The 21162-nt window shown below is 41.2% G+C and overlaps 1 protein-coding gene across 1 annotated transcript; it reads left to right on the top strand.

Annotated features, from left to right (window-relative positions):
- The first annotated feature begins 1731 nt into the window (after positions 1–1731).
- On the top strand, positions 1732–5832 carry CD93 (CD93 molecule). Its single transcript, XM_016156061.2, has 2 exons — positions 1732–3844; positions 4122–5832. The coding sequence occupies exons 1-2, from the start codon at positions 1926–1928 to the stop codon at positions 4144–4146; spliced, it is 1944 nt and encodes a 647-aa protein (XP_016011547.2). The 5' UTR covers positions 1732–1925; the 3' UTR covers positions 4147–5832.
- The last annotated feature ends 15330 nt before the right edge of the window (positions 5833–21162 follow it).

The following is a 21162-nucleotide window of genomic DNA, read 5'->3' as shown; positions in this document are numbered from 1 at the left end:
AGGAGTTGTCCCAACAGCCCACCCCCTACCAGATCAGGACCTTTCCTGACACCCTAAGCTTCTCCCTGCGGTACCTATCACAATTGCAACTATTTAATATGTTCAAATCCATCCACTCTAATAGATTTCAAGGGTCATGAAGGCAGACATTTCCTCCCAGAATCTCAGTGTTTAGCCCAACACACAGTAGGCGCTTTGGTCGAATGAATGGATGAATGGGTTGGTTGGCAGACAGGTGGCTGGATGGCTGAATGGATGGATAAGTGGGCAGATGGATGGCTAGGTGGATGGATAGATGATGAATGTATCTCCGTAAGCACTAAGGAGCACGGGGAATATTCCATGTGTTCTGAGAGAGGGTCCCTGGACTATCTCAAATGTTATTTTAAGAAAGTAGAACATAAGAAACACCTATGAAAGATTTCCAACTATAATCTGAAATGGGAACCTTATGCCTTGGGGAGACTGAAAGCCAGTGAGTTCCTAACTCCCATAAAACCCTAACTCAAATGTGGCAGACACTGGAACCACACTATTGTCCCTTGGAAATCCCCTATGAATCTCCACCAGCATATTCCTTCTGGTGGCCTGGGTCCTCACTTTCAGCCCAGAGCACCAAGAAAATGGGGTCGCCTGTGAGGAGAGAAGCTGGAGGAGAACTGCCCCAGCCCCCTCTCCTCAGCTGAGAAGACTGCCATGTGATCCACACCATCTCTCAGAGCGTCCCAGAGAGTAGAACTCCAGGAACACCAGTGTCACCTGCTCCTTCAGTCACCCTGTGTGGGTTCCTCCTTTTCCAGTCTCACTTTTCCTCCTAAAATAAACTACTTGCTTCAAATTCTTTTCTCAGGGTCTACTTTTTGGGGACCCCAACAAAAAACAGCCCCAATGAGCAAAACAAGCTGTGATGCAGAGAAAAAATTCTTGGAGTCCAGGGCCTTTGGTGATTTGCTGTGCGGGAGATAGTCAGCCGCCGCCCAGATCCTCATTCCAGGCCCAGAGCTCTGACCCTTCCCGGGAACCCTGAAGTGGGGGAGGCAGGCGTCAAGCCCAGGGTCAGGAGGCCAGGAACATTTTTGTTTTTTCTTTCTATGCTTTTTGTGACATTGCCACCTCCCAACACATATATGCACTTGTGAAGTCCTGAAAACTGCTAAATTTTGCCCAATTTGGTTTAATGTTCTCGATGAGCTTGGCATTTTTTAAACACTCAGACATTCCCATGGCTCAGTTCCTATTTAAAAACTGCCTCTCTATTTAAAGTTCACGATAGGGGGAATAAAAGAAAAAAGACTTCCAAAGCTGAAAGGAACATGAGATAGACAAAAGAAAAATCCAGTTTGCTTCTAAAAAAGGCTAAAAATTATAACCATCCATGGCCCCGTGTCTCAAGTCTGAGGATTTTTTCCCCCTTCTGGTTGTTTGCAAACCAAAGTGGAATTTTATTATGGGTTACTCTGGGAGCTTTTGCAAGTTTCTAGCCCCCAAAAGTATCTTCTCATTCCGTAGCATGCCATTTAAGATCCTTGTGGAGATGAGAGAGAATGGAACAAAAATAAAGTAGCTAGCTGGTATCCCAGAGCTGTAAACCTCTTTCCCTGCCTGCCGCCACATTTCCCCAGAGCTTAGTCAGGGGACCAGAAAAGCTGTCTAGCTCCTTTTATGAACAACAAAACCATGATAAAGGCAACAGGAGTCAGAAAACTATTCACTGCAGGAAGTCCCAGTATCCGGTGAGAAATAAGAAGTACAACAGCACAGGATGCGCCTTGGATCAGGGGGACGTGAAAAGTCCACAGTCTTTGTGTCTTTCTCTGTGCCGGAGTGTCAGTGTCTGTGCCCTCAGCAACCCTCGAGCTCAGCTGGGACAGCCACTGTCACTGTCTGGCTTCCAGCCTCCCACCAAGGGCGACACAGAGGCCACCATGGCCACTTCCACCAGCCTGCTGCTGCTGCTGTTCCTGAGCCAGCCCTGGGCGGGGACCCATGCAGAGACAGAGGCAGTGGTGTGCACGGGGACTGCTTGCTACACGGCCCACTGGGGCAAGCTGAACGCGGCTGAGGCCCAGCTACACTGCAGCAAGAATGGGGGCAACCTGGCCACGGTGAGAACTGAGGAGGAAGCCCAGCACATCCAAAGAGCACTGGCCCAGCTCCTGCAGCCAAGGGTGCCTCTGGCACCCCGGATGGGCAAGTTTTGGATAGGACTCCAGCGAGAGAAGGGCAAGTGCTTGCAACCCAGCCTGCCGCTGAAGGGCTTCAGCTGGGTAAGTGGTGGGGAGGACACATTTTACGCCAACTGGCACAAGGAGGCCAAGAGCTCATGCATCTTCAGACGCTGTGTGTCCCTGATGCTGGACCTGTCCCTCTCTCCCCTCTCCAGCCCACTCCCCAAGTGGTCTGAAGGCCCCTGTGGGACCCCAGGCTCTCCTGGAAGCAACATCGAGGGCTTTGTGTGCAAGTTCAGCTTCAAAGGTATGTGCCGGCCCCTGGCCCTGGGGGGCCCAGGCTGGGTAAACTACACCACCCCCTTCCAGGCCACCAGCTCTTCTTTGGAAGCAGTGCCCTTTGCTTCGGTGGCCGATGTGGCCTGTGGGGATGGGGATAAGATTGAGAAGCATTTCTTTCTGTGCAAAGAGAAGGCCACTGATGTGTTTGACTGGGGCAGCTCGGGCCCGCTCTGTGTTAGCTCCGAGTTCGGCTGCAACGTCAACAACGGGGGCTGCCAGCAGGACTGCTTCGAGGGGGGAGATGGCTCCTTCCGCTGTGGCTGCCGACCTGGGTACCGGCTGCTGGATGACCTGGTGACCTGTACCTCCCGGAACCCTTGTAGCTCCAACCCCTGCAGAGGGGTGGCCACATGTGTTCCTGGACCCCTTGGGAAAAACTACACATGTCACTGCCCTCAAGGCTACCAGCTGGACTCGACTCACCGGGATTGTGTAGATGTGGACGAGTGCCAGGATTCCCCCTGCACCCAGGAGTGTGTCAATGCCCCCGGGGGCTTCCGGTGCCAGTGCTGGGTGGGCTATGAGCCCAGTGGCCCCGGAGAGGGGTCTTGTCAGGATGTGGATGAGTGTGCCCCAGGCCACTCGCCTTGTGCTCAGGACTGCACCAACACAGATGGCTCTTTCTACTGCTCCTGCAAGGATGGCTATGTTTTGGCTGAGGAGGACAACACCCAGTGCCAGGACATGAATGAGTGTGAGGATCCGGAGGGTAGCCCCTGTGACAACACCTTATGCGTCAACACGCAGGGGTCCTTCCACTGCGGCTGCTTGCCAGGCTGGGAGCTGGCCCCTGACGGAGTCTCCTGCACCCCGGGCCTCATGTCCCTGCAACCATCGGCTGGGCCTCCCCAGGGGGAGAACACAGGAGATAGAGAGGGGAGGTTTGTGCCTTCTGCCACAATGTCAAGCCCAACTGGGGATCTTAAGAGTACCTCCAAGGTGGCACCCACCATGAGAAAACCCTCCCTCCTACTGAACATCTCTGTCACCCTTGTCCCACTCAAGACGCTGGCCCCCAGTGAGCCCCATGGTGTCGGGATGGAACCCAGCAACTATCACCCCACAGCTACCACCAGCCATGAGGAGTCTACGGGTGGGGATTTTATGGTCCAACAAAGGGATGATGGCACCGATGGGCAAAAATTGCTTTTGTTCTACATTCTGGGCACTGTAGTGGCCATCTTACTATTGCTGGCTCTGGCCCTAGGGCTGCTGGTCTACCGCAAGCAGAAAGCCAAGAGGGAAGAGAAGGAGAAAAAGCCCCAGAGTGCAGCAGACAGCTACTCCTGGGTTCCAGAGCGAGCTGAAAGCAGGGCCATGGAGAACCAGTACAGGTAAACAGGCCTGAGGTTGCCAGGGGTGGCAGGAGGGGACAGGAGCAGGGAGATGGGTGGGCAATGACCACAGCACAAGCAAGAAGATGGCAGGGGCAGGTGCTGTCTATGCTGGATGGTAAACCCAACCTGGCTGTCAACTGTTGGAGGCATGTGGAAGCTCCCTTAGGGGAATCGCCCTGCCATCAGCGTGGGTGCATGTGGGGCTCCCTCAGGGTATAGATATAACCGGCAACGCACAGCAGCTTCCAATGCTGTCATCCTTTGTTTTCCATAGTCTGACACCTGGGACAGACTGCTGAAGGTGAGGTGACCTCAGAGACACTGACGGTTGGCTGCTACCATCTTCAGAGCTTTATGACCCTTATCAGAAGGCAGGACCCACATCCTTCTGAATGACTGGACTGGAATCTTAACAAATAGTTGTAAATCTCCTTAAAAGCCTGGCAACTTGGAATGTGCAGGTATAGTCTACACGTGTGTGATATTCCTGAAGTTGCGGTGTCGTTGCAGGTATTTTGTGAATGTTAACAATTTTCACTCAGTCTCTCTTTTCAAATTCCAAAGTGACTAATTTCATTTTTTGCACAGATTCTTACAAGTAAGGTGCTAATAGGTTCCATTTCAGCTTTTTCTCTGCTCACTGGAGTCATTTACGAAGAAAAGGGGTCTGAAAATTCTAATTAGGACTGAAATAGTTTGTTCCTCAGTATAGCAGAGATTAAGCCAATTGTTTAATTATATAAAAGACTCTCTTTTTGTTGTTGTTGCTGTTGTTGTTGAAGGGAACATATTTAGAACTGGAAACGCCTTTTTACATTTACATTTATACATTTCCCTGTAACAAGTCCTGCTGGCTTTGATGTTGGTGAAATCCTCCACAAAGACCAGAAATTCACTAATTGTTTAGGTAACAAGGAGGCAGGGAGTTTAGAAATCATGTTTCCTTGTTCTTAAGTTTCTGGTAGTTTTGTGTTTATCTGCCAACAAAGCCTGAAAAAAAAAACTGTAAAAGTTGTATGAAGTGAGTTAAAAGGGTTTTTGAAAACAAATTCTAAAGTGCTGTAGAGACAGACCAGGGGTTTGTTCCACAAGCACTTGAATCTAAATTCATCTATATGTTCTGATGTTAACACACACTTCACTATTGATGAGATGAACACTCATAAGGAAAAAAGCCAAAGACAACTTTTGTCTGAGTCAGTGTAACCCCAAGATACCCACCCCCACTCCAGGCTGCCCTGCCTCCACCTCATGCAGCTCTGGATTTGGGTGTTTTGCTTGTAGATGGAGAAAGTACTAGAAAGCCTCTTGGTCCGATTGTTTCTAAAAGACGTGTGAGGGAGATATGCTGAGTCCTGAAAGCTGTCATCATCAAGCATTTTAGCACAGTTCACAGTTCATTTTACATCCTGAGAACTTGATCCTCATATGTGGCCATAACACACAAAAAGTCAGGGATAAGTCACGTGGGATGCTATCAAAGTGCTACTTCAGGAACTTGTGTCCCCTTCCTCTCTTCCTTAAAAAGTGAGAGAGAGCGAGAACGAGAAAATAACTAAAGTCTTTTGCAACTGCAAAAACTGCTCAAAGCAATTTTAGTTTATACCCTCATTTTAAAAAGCTCACTTGCAAAGACTTTCCCTTAGGATGTGGTTAATACCTTGTGGTTCCACCTGAGTCACCAGACAACAGCTAAGATGTTTGGTCGGAATTGTTAGAGCTGCCTGAGTAGCACTGGGAGGCCTCTGGTGACCTGGGGGCTTTCTGAAGCCACCATACAGGAAGACAGAGGGAATGTGTTTCCTTCTGGAGACTAAACTCTGCCTCTCAGAAGAAGGATACCCTATGGTTTCTGTTTTAGAAATGTATCTATTTTAGACGACCTACCTTGGGTAGGAGTAGCATGAGGTGCACAGCCTTCACAGTCAAGTAAACATCCTTTTGTCAATTTTTTGTCAATACAGTTCTTACTTTTTTTTTTTTTTAAGACAATGAAAAACTGAAAAGGGGTGGTGAAAGAAAATATGGAGATTCTGAGGAGCATAGCAGAGGTTTGGAACTTCTGCCTTTTAAAGTCAATTTTCACTTGGAGTACTGATGTTTAACACTCAAGGAGACGAAAGCTGTGCCATTGGCCACAAGACCCAACCAGTTGGCCATTCAGATGATTTTAAGATGTGATCAGATATGTTGCTGACTAGCATCTGCCTTACTTGAAATAAATGCAAAGTCGGCAGCTTTACTCTTAGACCTTTATAGCTCTCACTCTTTTCATTTGGGTTGGAGGAGCCATCGCTACTCTGGGCTCTGCCCAAGTGCCCTGTGGCTCTGTGGGCCCTGGACTGGCCGAGGTGGCCAATGTGCCCTCTCATTTGACAGTGTTTGGTTTCTCCTCCATTTCAACCTCATCGTCTGGTCTCTGTGTTTGAGTTCTTCTGTGGCAGGAACAGGCAGCCTAGTCCCCTACTCCAGGGAGACCACACGGATTCCCACTGTGGAACCCAAAAGGGGTAAAACGGGTTGTTAAAGAACAGTTTTTCAGAATCCCCTCCGGCACAGCTGACCCTCCAAAGGCCAGTGATATCTCCTGCTCTCAGGACACTGTCCACCAACAGTGAAGATACCCAACCTAGATGATCTCAGGCAGAGAATCTGATGAAAACTAATGGCCTCAAACAGTTGCTTTATTCTCTCATTTAATCTCTTTGTAATTCTGTCTGAGGTATTGTAATCCTTGTGTTGGGAAGCTTAGGGCCACAGCAATGGGTTAACAAGAGGCCATCAGCCACGCGGTCATTGACAAACCTCTTGTTTATTCAGAGGGGCCTCATGTGGCTCTGCCATGACCTAGCCAGATAAATGGATGGAACTGAGCATAGGGAGAAGGGGCTCTGCCATGTCAGGCTCCTCTAACCATGTCCCTGGGCTGGGCAGGGACAAACCAGGTTCTGCTTATTCCTGACCTGCCATGCAGCACAACACGGGGACAATGAGGAGAGGGAGAAGGCTCTGCCTGGCAACAGGCTCTAAAGCAATGGAGACTTTCCTCAGAGTTTTCCGGAGTTCGACATTCTGGAAGACTCCTGAAAAAACTGTTTGGGACAAACTCACATCTTCCACCCTCTACCTCCCAAGTCAAATAATTTAAAGGGGAAGGCACCCTTAAACATGCAGCCCACTAAGCTCATTCCTGAAGTTTAGGAACATTCAGTGTTCTTTTTTCTTGTTTATATTTGGAGAGGCCTGAAGCAGGAGGATAATTTCCCTAGGGAATCTGAGGGGCGGAGAGAACCGAGGGTGGGGCAATTTCTGAAAATGCCTGGGGAGTGGTGGACTTGGTGGGTGTCCTTTGTAGGAAGACCCACCCCTGATCAACAGTGTGGCCTCGGGGTAAAAGCAGCCCTTGAGGGTGGCTTGATCATCATCCTGGTGACATTGTGGTGCTATACATCTGCATGGTGTCTTTTCCAGCAGCATTACATGGCTGAGTTAAGCAGTTTCTGAGTTGAGGATGGGAGGACTTGAGGGGTGCAGTCATTACCAAGCTTTGCAAGGCCATCTCTGGCCCCAAGTTTTACTCAGTGATAGACTAGCAACTCTTGGGAAAGTTATAAGGCATAAAAATTAAGTGTGTAATGCACACTCATGAACATCACACAGGAGGAACTGAGTATGAAACAAATCTCCTTTCTCTTAAACACACGTGTATGTTGCTATTCTCTTTCATGTTCTAATCATGAGTAGTTGTCAGAGCATATAGAGATGGTACCTGAGCAAATTGTGTGGTAACACTGAGCAACCTTTAAAGAATATGGTTTTGATCATTAGTTACTTTTATTCCAGCTTTCTTTCCCATAAATATTTTTGTGAAAACTAAGAGAAGACACATGAGATTTGACCAAAAAATGTACTAAATTCAAAATAATGCAGTTTTTTAAAGCAAATATAGGAAAGCCTTTTTGTATTATTTTTCTTCTGAGCTTCTCCATTGTCTACATCAGGAAAACAGGAAAGCATTGCTTTCTAGCAGCTAGCTGCAAATGGTGTAATGTCCCTACATATTTCCATCACCTTAAACAATAGGTTTAGTGTGGGAATCTGAGATATGAGCCCTGAAAACATCTGTTCTGATATGGCTGCAAAATCCACTGCTTAAATCAGTGTGGTTTGTGGGGTTTGTTAACCCAAAAAAGAGGACAATAATCAAAATTATCCACATATCTAATAATCATATACTTTATTCCATTTCAGATTTCCAGAACTAATGTTTGCTGAAGTGCTTTTTTAAAAAAGTGATTTGTGTTTTGGTCTGTTCTTAGAGATAACATCCATCTATTTTAGGAAGAAACTCTGGCATTCCTTTCTTAAATTGTTCTTTTTATCTGTAATGTGGCAAGTGTTTCCTTTCAGTAAATTTCATGCCCTGATCCTTTGGGCTGAAACTCTTTTTAATGTATTTGGCTTAAGCTTGAATTAGGTCGTATGTAAGGTCTCGTTGTATTATATTAGGCACAATTTATAAACATCAGTAATCACTTCATGAGAACTATATGAGAATGAAAGTATTTTTAAATATGTGTACTTGAAATTCGTTCCACTAATTCTGGAATCATGGAATTTCTATGCAGGGTTTATTTTCATCCTAAGCATGACTGCTTTGCAGGTTGGGGGGAGGGCCCCCTTCAACACTGCATGGGTCCTCAGAGCTCTGAGAAACTGAGACACATCTTGGGTCAGCCTCAGGAAGTGGCAGATTTGGCTATCTTTGCTCTCTGTATTACGCACTTATTCTAATAAACTACGAAATAAACTTGTTGTCAACTTGTTTTAAAATATTTTATAACAACTCAAAATACATGTACACTTGTACTCACAATCATTAAATATACCTGTTTTCTTTTTCGAAGAATGCTAAAAGAAGGTAGCTTGACTGCCCCATGTCTGCATTTTCAGCTACTGAGGCAACACTAACCCCGGAGCACTAGGTGAGTGTAAGGCACTGCCCTCTCGCCTGCACTGTCACCTAGCACTCTGCCCTAGGGAACATGGACATACAGAGGGACTGGGCTGCCGTCTGACCAGTGTCCCAGCTGCTGAGGCCCAGGCCTCATTGAATACTCCCAGATTTTGCCTTTGGATCCAGCATTTACTCCTCTGTGCCTCCATCTTCACCATTTAATTCTCTGCATCCTTTTAATTGCATGGGTGACACCTGGTACAGGATTAAATATGTCCAATTGGTGTGATGCATAAACACAATTTTCTAATTATCATAGGAGCATTATCACCACTTTGTTGCCAAAGCATTTTCAGCTTATTTAACTAATTGAACAGGCAGACCAGATTGTTGTTCGGCTGCATAAATCTCACTGTGACTGGAAGTTGGGACAGCAGATGGTGGTCAATTCTGAGTCCACCTGCTTTTCAGATTGTGTACTTGCAAGAACAGGACTTAGGTAGGGTAAAGTGCTCTGCTGTTAGGCTAATGGACATGACACTGAGGGTAAACACTCAGGGTTAAATAAAGCTGATCCTTTTAGCAGTCTAGTCACTAACAAAATACATTTGGAAATCATATTTTAATATGAACAACTATGGCTGGCCCACAAAACACACACACACACGCGCGCACGCACGCACCAAAAACATAACACACACACACACAGAAGAGCACCTACAAATATAAACATATACACAAACACTGTACACAAACACGAACATACACAGACACACAGCCATAAACACATGCACACAATCACACACTATTTTGACATCTTTCTATTTTATTCTGAAAAGACCAAGACCAGTATTTCTTTCTTAGGAAATGCTCATGAACGAAAATGCCAAATTTTAAGGCTGATGTCTCTCGATGACTTTTGCTATTAGCTAACTGAAATAACTTAAATGCTAGGTAAATCTTTCAAATATTATTCATTAACAAAAATTCAATTTATGCAGACATATTGTATTGCACAATACAAAGTACATTTGTAACAGATAACATGTAGATTAAAATGTAAGGCTAATGTATATATTTTGTATATTCCATGGCTTTTAACACAAATTGAAAGAGAATGTCAAGTTCTTAACTGAGTTTAGTATATCCAGTAAAAGGAGACAGAGATAATAAAACCCAAAACCAAAAGTCTCAGTTCACCTCTGTCTGAATTGTATTTTGACATTACAGTTCCTTAAAAGGAGAATTTTCCTCATCTTTTTTATATCTCCTAGTTCATCCTTCTCAGAAGACATGAAGGATGGGTAAATAGTGAAAAAGTAAAAAAAGAGGAAAAGAAAGTGAAAGGTCCAGGATAACCCATGAGGCCAGCAATCATTCTCTTAGAATATGACTTGACAGAATGCTCTTCACTGGGCTGCACGCACGGGCCCTCTCCTGTGACTCTATGTGCCCACAACCAGAATTTACTATAGCTGTAGCTCTGCACAGAAAGCCATTTTTTTTTTTTATTTGAGATTTGTCACCATTGACTTGGATGTTATAGTTCTCCAATATTAAAATTGGTCCAAAGAATTCAACTGTGTGGAATTAGGGAGGAAAGGAAGGAAAGGAGGGAGGGGGAGAAGAGGAAAGGGAGGGAGGAAGAAAGAAGGTGAGTGAAAGGAACAGAGAAAAGGAAGGGGAGAGAAGAAGGGAGGGAGGAAAAGGGGGTAGGGGATGACCTGGATGTGGTGAAGGATCATCATTCACACATCTCAACTTTTAGTTTGAGATAATTAAGAGTCTTTTGCCCTCATTTTATCTGTAACTTCCTGTCTCACACTTACAGAACAGCAGAGCTATATTTCTGCATGATACAACACTGTGTGTCATGCTCTCATCACCTTTTGCTATGAAGCACTGTTTATGTCCTCCATTTCATGTTTTTGCCTGTCCACATAATTTATATCATAAAGTCTTAAGCTGGGTCCATGACTTCTGCTCTGTTGAACTCCTTCTATGTTCAAATATCACATGAAAATAATAAAATTGGTGAAGTGGGAGAAAATAATTGTGACTTTTATTTACTTTCTTTCTCTGGGGACTTTCTTTCCCAAAAAGATTATGTCCCAAACCAAATGTTTCACTTCCTTGTCAAAACCATTACCTACCCTCTGAAGCATAGTGTCTGTACATCCTAGCCCCATCCTCACAGTTAGTGTGTATGTTGGGTGCAGGTTCTACATGTCAGTCACACCAGGCCAGTCCATCATCTTTGTCTGTGTCATTATCTCCCATGTGATGTGACTTTGTTACTTCTCTTTGTGTTTCTATCAGTTTTCCCTTCTATTTAAAGCTGCATGGTATTTGGTGGATTATTTCCTTTACCAATAGGAAATATAACTTTTTGGACATTTCATCTCAAATTATATTTTGCATAACTATTAAAACTGATATACCTGATTAATCTGTTGCATTTGAGTAGTAACATTTTGATTTTTAATTTTTTTAAATTTTCAGCTATTTTGTGTTCCTTTATGTTTTTCTCTTATAAAGAGCAATGCTAAATTTCACTGTTTTTATTTTTAATCCAATCAAAAAAGTCTTTGTTTTTTGATGGGAGAAGATAACTTATTTACATTTACAGAGATTACTAATAGATGTGCAGTGGCTTGTTTTATCCATTCTTTCATGATGTACTCTTGGTGTTCTTATTCTCTTTTTCTTGTTATTTATTGGCTTGATTGAGGTTTCTTTGTTCTACTCTTGCCCTCTAATAGTTCAGAACTTTATAAGGATTATTTGTATTCTTCAAATGCTTATCTTAATTTTTTACCTCGTATATACAAACCTATGTCTTCCTACTGATGTCTAATGTTCATTATTAGCGATAATCTTCTCCCTGAAAGAAAAAGACAAAAATTCAGCACTCTGTTATTTCTTTCTCTCTCTTTTTGAAATAATTTTTATATTTTTCTTTTTTTCAATTATAGGTGATATGCAATATTATATTGGTTTCAGGTGTACAACACAGTGATGAGACTTTTAGATAACTTATGAAGTAATCACCTCAATAAATCCAGTAACACCATACATAGTTATTACAATACAACTGACTACTGACTATATTCCCCACGCTGTATTCTAAGCCCCATTACTATTTTGTACCTGCCCATTTGTACCTCTTAATCTCCTCCCCCTTCACCCATATGCCCACGCCTAATCTCACAGCCATCAAAATGCTCTCTGTATCTATAAACTTGTTTCTGTTGTTTGTTTATGCTGTTCTCTAGATTCTACAATGACATTTGTCTTTCTCTCTGACTTATTCAGCACAACACTCTAGGTCCTCCCATGTTGTTGCAGATAACAAGATTTCGTTCCTTTTTATGGCTGAGTAATATTCCATTGTATGGAATATCACCTCTTCTTTCTTCAGATAAATATCCACAAGTAGGAGAACAGAGTCCTACTTTGTCTCTTGTTATATAGTCTTTGTTTTAAAGTCTATTTTGTCTGGTATAAGTATTGCTACCCCAGCTTTTTTTGTTTGTTTGTTTCCATTTTCATGAATCATCATTTTCCATCCCTTCAGTCTGTGTGTGTCTTTTGATGTAAAGTGAGTCTCTTGTAGGCAGTATATGTAAAGATCTTATTTTCTTACCCATTCAGCCACCCTATCTTTTTCTGTTTCTTTTTTTATTTTTATTTTTATTCATTATTTTTATTTTTTATTATGGTGACATTGGTTAACAAAGTCCAGTAAGTTTCAAGTGCACAATTCAACAGTAAGTCATATATATTTTGCATTGTATGTTCACCACCCATATAGTTAGATTTCTTTCTGTCACCACATATTTGACCCCTTTTACCCCATTTACCCACCTTCCTCTTGAACCCTGTGGTAACCACTAGTCTAGTGTCCATGTCCATTGAGTCTCTATTTGTCTTGTTTGTTGCTTTCAGGTTTATATTCCACATATAAGTGATATCATGTGGTTTTCAACTTTTTTTGTCTGGCTTATTTCGCTTAGCATGATTATCTCAGGGTCCATCCATGTTGTTGCAAATGGCAGTATTTCATCTCTTCTTATAGTTGAGTAATATTCCATTGTATATATGTACCACAGCTTCTTTATGCAATCATTTATTGTAGGACACTTTGCTCGCTTCTGTGTCCTGGCCACCGTGAATAATGCTGTTGTGAACATCAGTGTGCGAATATCTTTAGGATATATATTTTCAAGTCTTTGGGGTAAATATCTAATAGAAGGATTGCTGGATCATATGGTAGATCAATTCTTTGTTCTTTGAGGAACCTTCGTACTGTTTTCCATAGTGGCTGTACCAATTTGCACTCCCACCAGCAGTGTATGGAGCCACCCTATCTTTTGATTGGAACATTTGCTCCATTGATCCATTAACACTTAAAGTAATTGTTGTTAGATATGTAGTTATTGCCATTTTATTATTTATATTTATATATTTTTTTCTTTGTCTTCTTAAAGAATTCCCTCTAACATTTCCTGTAATACTGGCTTGGTGATGATGTATTTCTTTAGCTTTTTCTTGTCTGGGAAGATCTTTATCTGTCCTTTGATTCTAAATGATAAGTTTGCTGGGTAGATCATTCTTGGTCATAGGTCCTTGCTTTTCATCATTTTGAATATTTCCTGCCAATACCTTCTGGCCTGTAAATTTTCTGTTGAGAAATCAGCTGACAGTCTTACTGGAGCTTCCTTGAAGGTAATTAATTGCTTTTATCTTGCTGCTTTTAGGATTCTCTCTTTGTCTTTAACCTTTGGTATTTTAATTCTGATGTGTCTTAGTATAGACCTCTTTGCGTTCATCTTGTTTGGGACTCTCTGCGCTTCCCGAGCTTGTATGTTTATTACTTTTATCAGGTTAAGGAAGTTTTCAGTCATCATTTCTTGAAATTAGTTTTCAATTTATTGCTCTCTTCTTCTTTAATACCCCTATGATACGAATGTTGGTAGGTTTGATGTTGTCCCCTTAAACTAGCCTCATTTTTTTTGGATTCTTTTTTCTTGTTGCTATTCTGATTGGGTATTTTCTGCTGCCTTATCTTCTAAATTGCTGATTTGATCCTCCACTTCTTCTAGTCTACTGTTAATTCCTCTTAAGGTATTCTTTATTTCAGTTATCATAGTCTTAATTTCTGACTGGTTCTTTTTTATATTTTCTATCTTCACTTTCATGTTTTCTCTTTGTTAAGGTTCTCACTGAGTTCATCTAGTCTTCCCCTAAATTCTTTGAGCATCCTTATAACAAGTTTTTAACTCTGTATCTGGTAGATTGTCTCAATTTTGTTTAGTTCTTTTTCTGGAGCTTTATTCTGTTCTTTTATTTGGGACATGTCTTCCCATTTTGGTTGCCTACTTGTGTTTGTTTCTATGTATTAGGTAGGGCTGCTATGTGTCCCGGTCTTAGCAGAGTGGCCTTATATATTAAGTATGCTATATGTCCCACTGGCACAGTCTTTCCTGGTCACCTGAGTTTGATGTTCCAGGTACATTTCTTGTATGAGTTGTGTGTACCCTCTTGCTGTAGTTGAGCCTTGGTTGCTGTTTGCTTGGGAGGAATTGACGCTCGGGCTGAATGGTCATGAGGACTGGCTGTGACCAGTGGAGGAGCTGTTATGTATTGGCTGAGCCCCACAGAGCAGGATTCGCTTTAGTAGGGCTCTGGTGTCTGCCCTTTGGGTGTGTCATCCTCAGATATGACCCCGGGTGATGCTCTGGCTCAGATTGAAGCTGACTCCTGGGAGGGGCCCTGCCTCAGGCCAAGTTCAGCTGTAGTTATTCCCCCCCCAGGGGTCACCTGGCATGAGCAACCTAGAAATCTGCAGATAGCAACCGCTCACACTGCCTTGAGAGGCCAAGCCACAACCGAGGCTAGCTGTCATTTGTGCTGGACTTGAGGCTGTTCATCAGAGATATGGGGCATGCTGAGGCAAGATACTGCTTACCTAGGTTTTGCGAATCTTTGAGAGATTTTAGGAAAGTCTGCAGCATTAGCCAAGACAGGCCATTTGTATAGAATATCCACTGAAAGTGTCTAGGATGGTCCCAAAAGTTTGATAGAGTGGAGTCTAAGAGAATACCAGGGTGGGGCTACGTTGATGGAGACTCAGATATGGTACCCGCCTGAGTCTGCAAGATGGTGGTGGAGGGCTCAACTTCTGTCTGGGAGAAAGTTGCCCCTCCATCCCTCACCCTGAAGCAAGACAACTCAGTTCCTCCCTCTATGTTCTTGGTGCCATTTGAGCTGCTGTCCCACAGCTGGAGCTCAGAGCAAATGAATTCATCAGCAAGGAAGTCTACATGCAGGCCCTTTTAACATAGTATACAATTTTGTTTCATCTATTTATAACATATATATATATATAATATATATATATTAAGACATTAAAAAGTGTCAACTAGTGACAAGCTGGCCTTTCAACTTATTCAAGATAGGAAAGGTGGAGTATTAAGCAATTATAGCTATTTTTAATTATATCTTATATCTAAGTGCACACACTTACACTTGTGTATTCCTAACACACACACACACACACACACACACACAAACACACGTTAGCACTACTCAAAAGCTCTCTACCATCTTCAGAAAAATTGCGCAACCTGAGACCCACTATGACCTGAGGGAAGGTTCTATGACTGCACCCTCATTAACCCCCATGGTGGCCATCTTCTTTCTGTCTTGGTTAAAATGATGTGCTTGTGTGTAGAGGAGAATGAGGGAATGAAGCACGCACATGTTGCCCTATAGTTATGCCCTACCATTGAAGGCTACTTCTCATAGCCATTGATGGAAATGTAAATGCTACAATCTCTTCAAAAGCAAGTTGGCTAATTTCTTAAAAAGTTAAACATGAACATATAACCTAGCAATTCCACTCTTAGATATTGACTCAAGGGAAATGAATCCATGGCCCACACAAAGTTTTGGGCACAGATAGTCACAGGAGATTTATTTAAAGAGCCTCAAACTGGAAACAACCTAGATATTCATGAGCAGGTAGGTACATGGATAAAGGTTGTGGTTTATCCATACAGTAGGATACTCCTCATCAAGAAAAATAGACTTTTAATATACACAATGATATTAATGAATTTCCAAAGCATTATGGTGAACAAAATAAGCCAGACACAGAGAGTACACCCTGTACAATTTCATCTCTATGAAATTCTAGAATAGCTAACTGCAATCATCAGTGATATAAAGTAGATCAGTAGTCATGTGAAGGTGGGAAAACAGAGGACCTTGAGGGACCTAACTGGATGGAAATATTCAGTGTCTTGCTTGATTGGGTGATGGTCATGTAGGTGTTTGCATTTATCAAAGCTCATCAAACCATACATGTAAAATAGGTACATTTTATTGTATGTAAATAATACCTCATCAAAATTGATTATAAATTCCTACTTATCAATGTTATAAAAAATAAAGATTAACAAGTTGTGGTCTATATTTTTGTAAAACAGGGGAACATAATTGTTTGAACTTCATTTTTTCAGAGGTAATAAAAAATTAATGACTCTATTATGGACTGAAGCTAGCCTTGTACCATATGAATTTTCTCCATTGCTGATTGTTTATCTAAATCCTCTGCTCATTTTAATAATTGAGGGACATCCCTTTCCATGACCAATCTTCTCTCTACCTCCTTCCAAGCCAGCACAGAAATCAGTCCCCCTCATTTTACTAGCCTTCATCAAAACGTTCAAATATATCATGAAAAAAAGCCTCCCCTGTTTGCTCCAAGCCCACTTTCCTTTACCCCATGCTGCGTGTTAACTTTTTAAATTCACAGTGCTGGATTTTTTCTTTTATCCTACCTTCTTCAAATCATCAAACTACATTTCCTTCCTAGAACTGGCCACAGGAAAATCCCACGCTTTGGCATAAGGCTCTGCACTTTTAAGGGATTATCTTTTGCTATGGAAACAACCTTTCATGTTATTAAAATTCATAAAACAACCCTGGAAAAGCTCTTGGGCACTGCAGATGCCAAGTTTGAAGTGAAACCAGTGTCAACAACATAGTCATGGCCTTTCATTAAAAGGCTTTTTCTGTTGCACTCAGGACACCAGATACCCCAAACGACTTCCTTGATGCTCACAGTCTGGGTTTGATGCTTAATGGTTTGTGGCTGCAACTGAATGATGCTTGTTAACGTTAGTTACATGTTGAATCGTCTTCAGAATGAGGCTTTTATCTTTTTCGACCATAGGAAGAGATGATTCATCTGGACCCTGTTATTTCAAAATTTGGAGACATATGATTTGGTATCAACTCATGCAATAGCTTAACAAACAAGAAAACAACCAAAAAAAAAAAATTGAAATGAAATAAATGAAATGAAATAAAATAAAATAAAATATAAAATTAAATGGTTTGTTAGGGGAAATGAGGTTCATTAGAGATTTTTAGCTGAATTATTTAGCCCACGAAAAATTTATCTTTGGGGGCATTTATCTCTGTTTATATCTATTTGTGTAGAATAGATATGAATTACAAATGATTCTTATATGAATGCAATGAATCAATATCTGTTCAATATTTATTTTAGGTATTTATTCTGGTTCTATTTGTTAAATAAACTTGTAATATTTGTCATTGAATGTCCCTGCACATAATAAAGCCTGATTAGTCCAATGCTTATTTTTCTCACATGATAAGAGTTCAAGGATGTGACCAGTGCTGCTGCAGCCAGGCTTGACTGTCCTCCATCTTTCTGGTCCTCCATTACCAGCGTGTCATATTCATCTTCACGCTCACAACATGGTCTCACAAGGCAGCCATTTTAATATTTATTATTTTATTACTTTTAAAAGTTGAAGTAAGGGTTCTATACAGAGAAAGGTACCAATTTCAACTATACAACCTGGTGAGTTTTGATAAATATATACAACTTCATAACCATCACTTTAATCAAGACACAGAACATTCCTTCAGTCAACAAATTTCCTGTGCTCCCTTCTCCCAGTCAATCTCACTATAGCTTAGTTTTGCCTGCTCTAACAATTCATATTGATAGTGTCAGAGTTCAGCCAGTTTAAGTCTACCATTTTGTTACTTGTTTTCTGCCTTTACAGTCTACTTTTTTTTCTTCTGATTCTCTTTTTCTGTTTTTTTTTTTTTGAGAGGTTAATCAAGTATTTTTTTTTAATTATTATACTTTATTTTTTGATCACTTTTAGGTTTTACAGAAGAATTGAACTGAAAGTACAGAGAGTTCCCATATTTCTCCTCTCCTCCTCACCCCACAATTTCCTATTATTAACATTTTGCTTTGGTGTCATGCCTTTGTTACAAATGATGGGCCAATATTTATACATTATTATTAACTGAAGTGTATAGCTTATATTAGGTTTTACTCTTTTTGTTATATATGTTAAGAGTTTTTACAAATGTATCTACCTTTACCTTTTCATGGAGAGTTTTTTCACTGTCCTAAAAATTCCATATGCTCTACCTATTTACTATCCTTACCTCCCACCTTCCTGAATGCCCAGCAGTCATTGATCATTTTACTGTTTCCATAGTTCTGCCTGTTCTAAAATGTCACTTAGTTGGATTTTTACAGGGTATTGCCTTTTCAGATTGGCTTTTTTTCACTTAGCAATATGCACTTAAGATTCCTCTAAGTCTTTTCATGGCTTGATAGATCATTTCTTCTTAGTAATGAATAATGTTTCATTGTCTAGATACCACCGTTTGTTTATCCATTTACCTATTGAAGGATATCATGATTGCTTCCACGTTTTGTCAATTAGGAATAAAACTCTTATATACCTCAATGTGCAGACGTTTATTTGGGCATAAGTTTTCAGCTCATTTGGGTAAATAGCAAGGAGTATAACTGCTAGATAGTATAGTAAGACCATGTTTACTTTCATAAGAAACTGCTAAAATGTCTCCCAAAGTGGCTGTACTATTCTGTATCCCCACCAGCAATGAATGAGAGTTTCTGTTGCTCTAGCATTTGGTATTGCCAGTGTTTGGGATTTTAGCCATTCCATAGGTGTGTAGTGGCATCGCGTTGTTGGCTTTAATTTATATTTCCCTCATAACATATAATGTGGAACATCTTTTTATATGCTTATGTGCCATCTTTTTGGTTTATCTTCTCTGGTGAAGTGTCTGTTCAATTTTTTTTGGCCATTTTTAAGGACTGTTTGATGTCTTCTTGTTGAATTTTAAGAATTCTTTTGTTTATTTTGGATACTTGTTCTTTCATCAGATATTTGTTTAGTAAATATTTTTTTCCCAGCCTGTGGCTCATCTTTTCATTCTCTTACAGAAGTCTTTTAATTTTAAGTGTATTGTCAGAAACTGAAGTAGCTAAATAAAGCAACAATGAGTCAGAGTGAAAGAAAGAGTGAAAGCTTTAGTCACTTATTGAGATAGCACAAGCAAGAGTTGAAAACCAGAGAGAGCGGCAACTCCAATTCCATTTCCCCTTGGAAGTGGAGTGGTAGAGACGGTGAGCTGGATCAGTACAGACATGGGGGTGGTCTCACTGTGGAGGGAGCCCTAAACAAAGGGCTCTAGCAGTTTTATGGACCAGGAGATGAGAGAGAGTGAAGGGAAAGGGCTAGGAATGGATTGAGTTAGAGTGGGGAAAAGTGTCTTCAAAGCTTCCCTCCCCCTAGAAGAAGACCTCTGCAGGGGCGCCAAAGAAAGACCTCTGTCCAGGGACTCAGTAAAGAGAGCTAGGAATGAAGGCTTCCAGGACTAAGAGTTCAAATATGCAAAGAGTATGCCCAATCAGGCACGATCCTGGGGTCCTCAATTGCACCTCCCTTTGAAAACCATAGAGTACTGGTTCTACTCCAAGAATGGTGTGAGAAGAGCAGCTTCCCCCATGACACCTATTGGCTAAAGTCTGTAATTTACCTGTTGTTAGGCCTGAAAAATCACACCAAGACTTGTGGCCAGGAGCTAATAAAATAGTTACCAGATTTCCAAATTTTCTTAGAAACATAAATTTACAGGCCCAAGAATTTCAGTAAACCCCAAGTGGGTAAGTACAGAGAAAACTATAACTAGGTTCTTCAGAGTCAAATTGATTAAAAACAAAAATAAGGAAACTATCTTCATTATGTATAGCTGGAGAAATTGAAGCTGTGTCAGCATATATCTGACTCCCTTTACTCACTTTGTTCTTTCTCCACTCCCATTCCCCTCTGGTAATCACCATTCTGTTATTTGTATCTATGAGTTTGTTTTTGTTTGTTTTGTTAGTTCACTTGTTACTTTTTCTTTATATTACAACTATAAGTGAAATCATACATTTTTTGTCTTTGTCCATCTGACGATATATTTTTTAAAGATATGTAAGCAATTTGTCTAAAGTTGCACAGCAAACATCAAAAACAAAATCTAAACTAAAGCTGGTCTGACTCCTCAGATTATTCAAAACATGCTATTCCTCAATTGTTGATAAAAGAATTCCATAAGAAGACACAATTCTTTCTGTTTATTTTGTTAGGTAAAGTGTAAACTATGTCATTCAAAGAGATGAGCTTTCTTCACCCCAAATCATAAAAAGGCAGACATAGAAAGTTTGACCTATTAAGAGTTTCATTTTACTCTGAGTGAAATCCATTAAGAGCTAGTTTAAGGCAGAGAAGTAGACATAAGACTGGGTGGAAAGGGTTGAGAGTGGGTGGGTATGTGTGTGTGTGTATGTGTATGCATGTGCAACATGATAATGGCTGCAAAGCGAGTCTTACGGATTCTAACGTACCAGTCAGTGGAGTTTGAAATTCATGCCAGGTACTAAATGGAATGAAATTTTGTATCCAGGCAGCTGATGAGAGCTCAGTAAGCTAACTTGCCCACCTCTGCCAGTGTGGCTACCTGTATCTGGTTGACTGGGGCTTCCTATGCTGCCCTACTCTTCTTTGCACATTCTATTTTTCAGTTTTTGCATTTCCAGAACTGTCTTCCCACATCTGGAGCCCATCAGACTCTGTGTGTTCATTAGTATCCAAGGCCTCATAGCTCTTCCCATTGCTGGGAGGGTCGTAAGACTTGGAAGATTAGTTCTTGGGTAAGCAATTGATGAACATTTCAGACAATATATCTAACAAACCATAAAAAATCTTCTCCTAGACATAAATTCATCACTTAATAAATATTTAATATTTACTACTGCATATGAAATGTTGTAATAGGTATATAAAACATGACTGTAGCCTTCAGAGAGTCTACAAATCAGTTGAGAAGACAAAGCAAATATACCAATAATAAATCAAATAAAAATAATAGAATTAATTTTTTTAAATGCTGAAGCTTAAGCTAAATTTTTTTGTAAGTCTTTGAATAGGTAAGGACAAGG

The sequence above is a fragment of the Rousettus aegyptiacus genome, unplaced genomic scaffold (genome assembly GCF_014176215.1).
Source record: "Rousettus aegyptiacus isolate mRouAeg1 unplaced genomic scaffold, mRouAeg1.p scaffold_m13_p_12, whole genome shotgun sequence".
Lineage (NCBI taxonomy): Eukaryota > Metazoa > Chordata > Mammalia > Chiroptera > Pteropodidae > Rousettus > Rousettus aegyptiacus.
The sequence above is the reverse complement of the archived record's forward strand: the minus strand, read 5'-3'. Positions and strand labels throughout refer to the sequence as shown.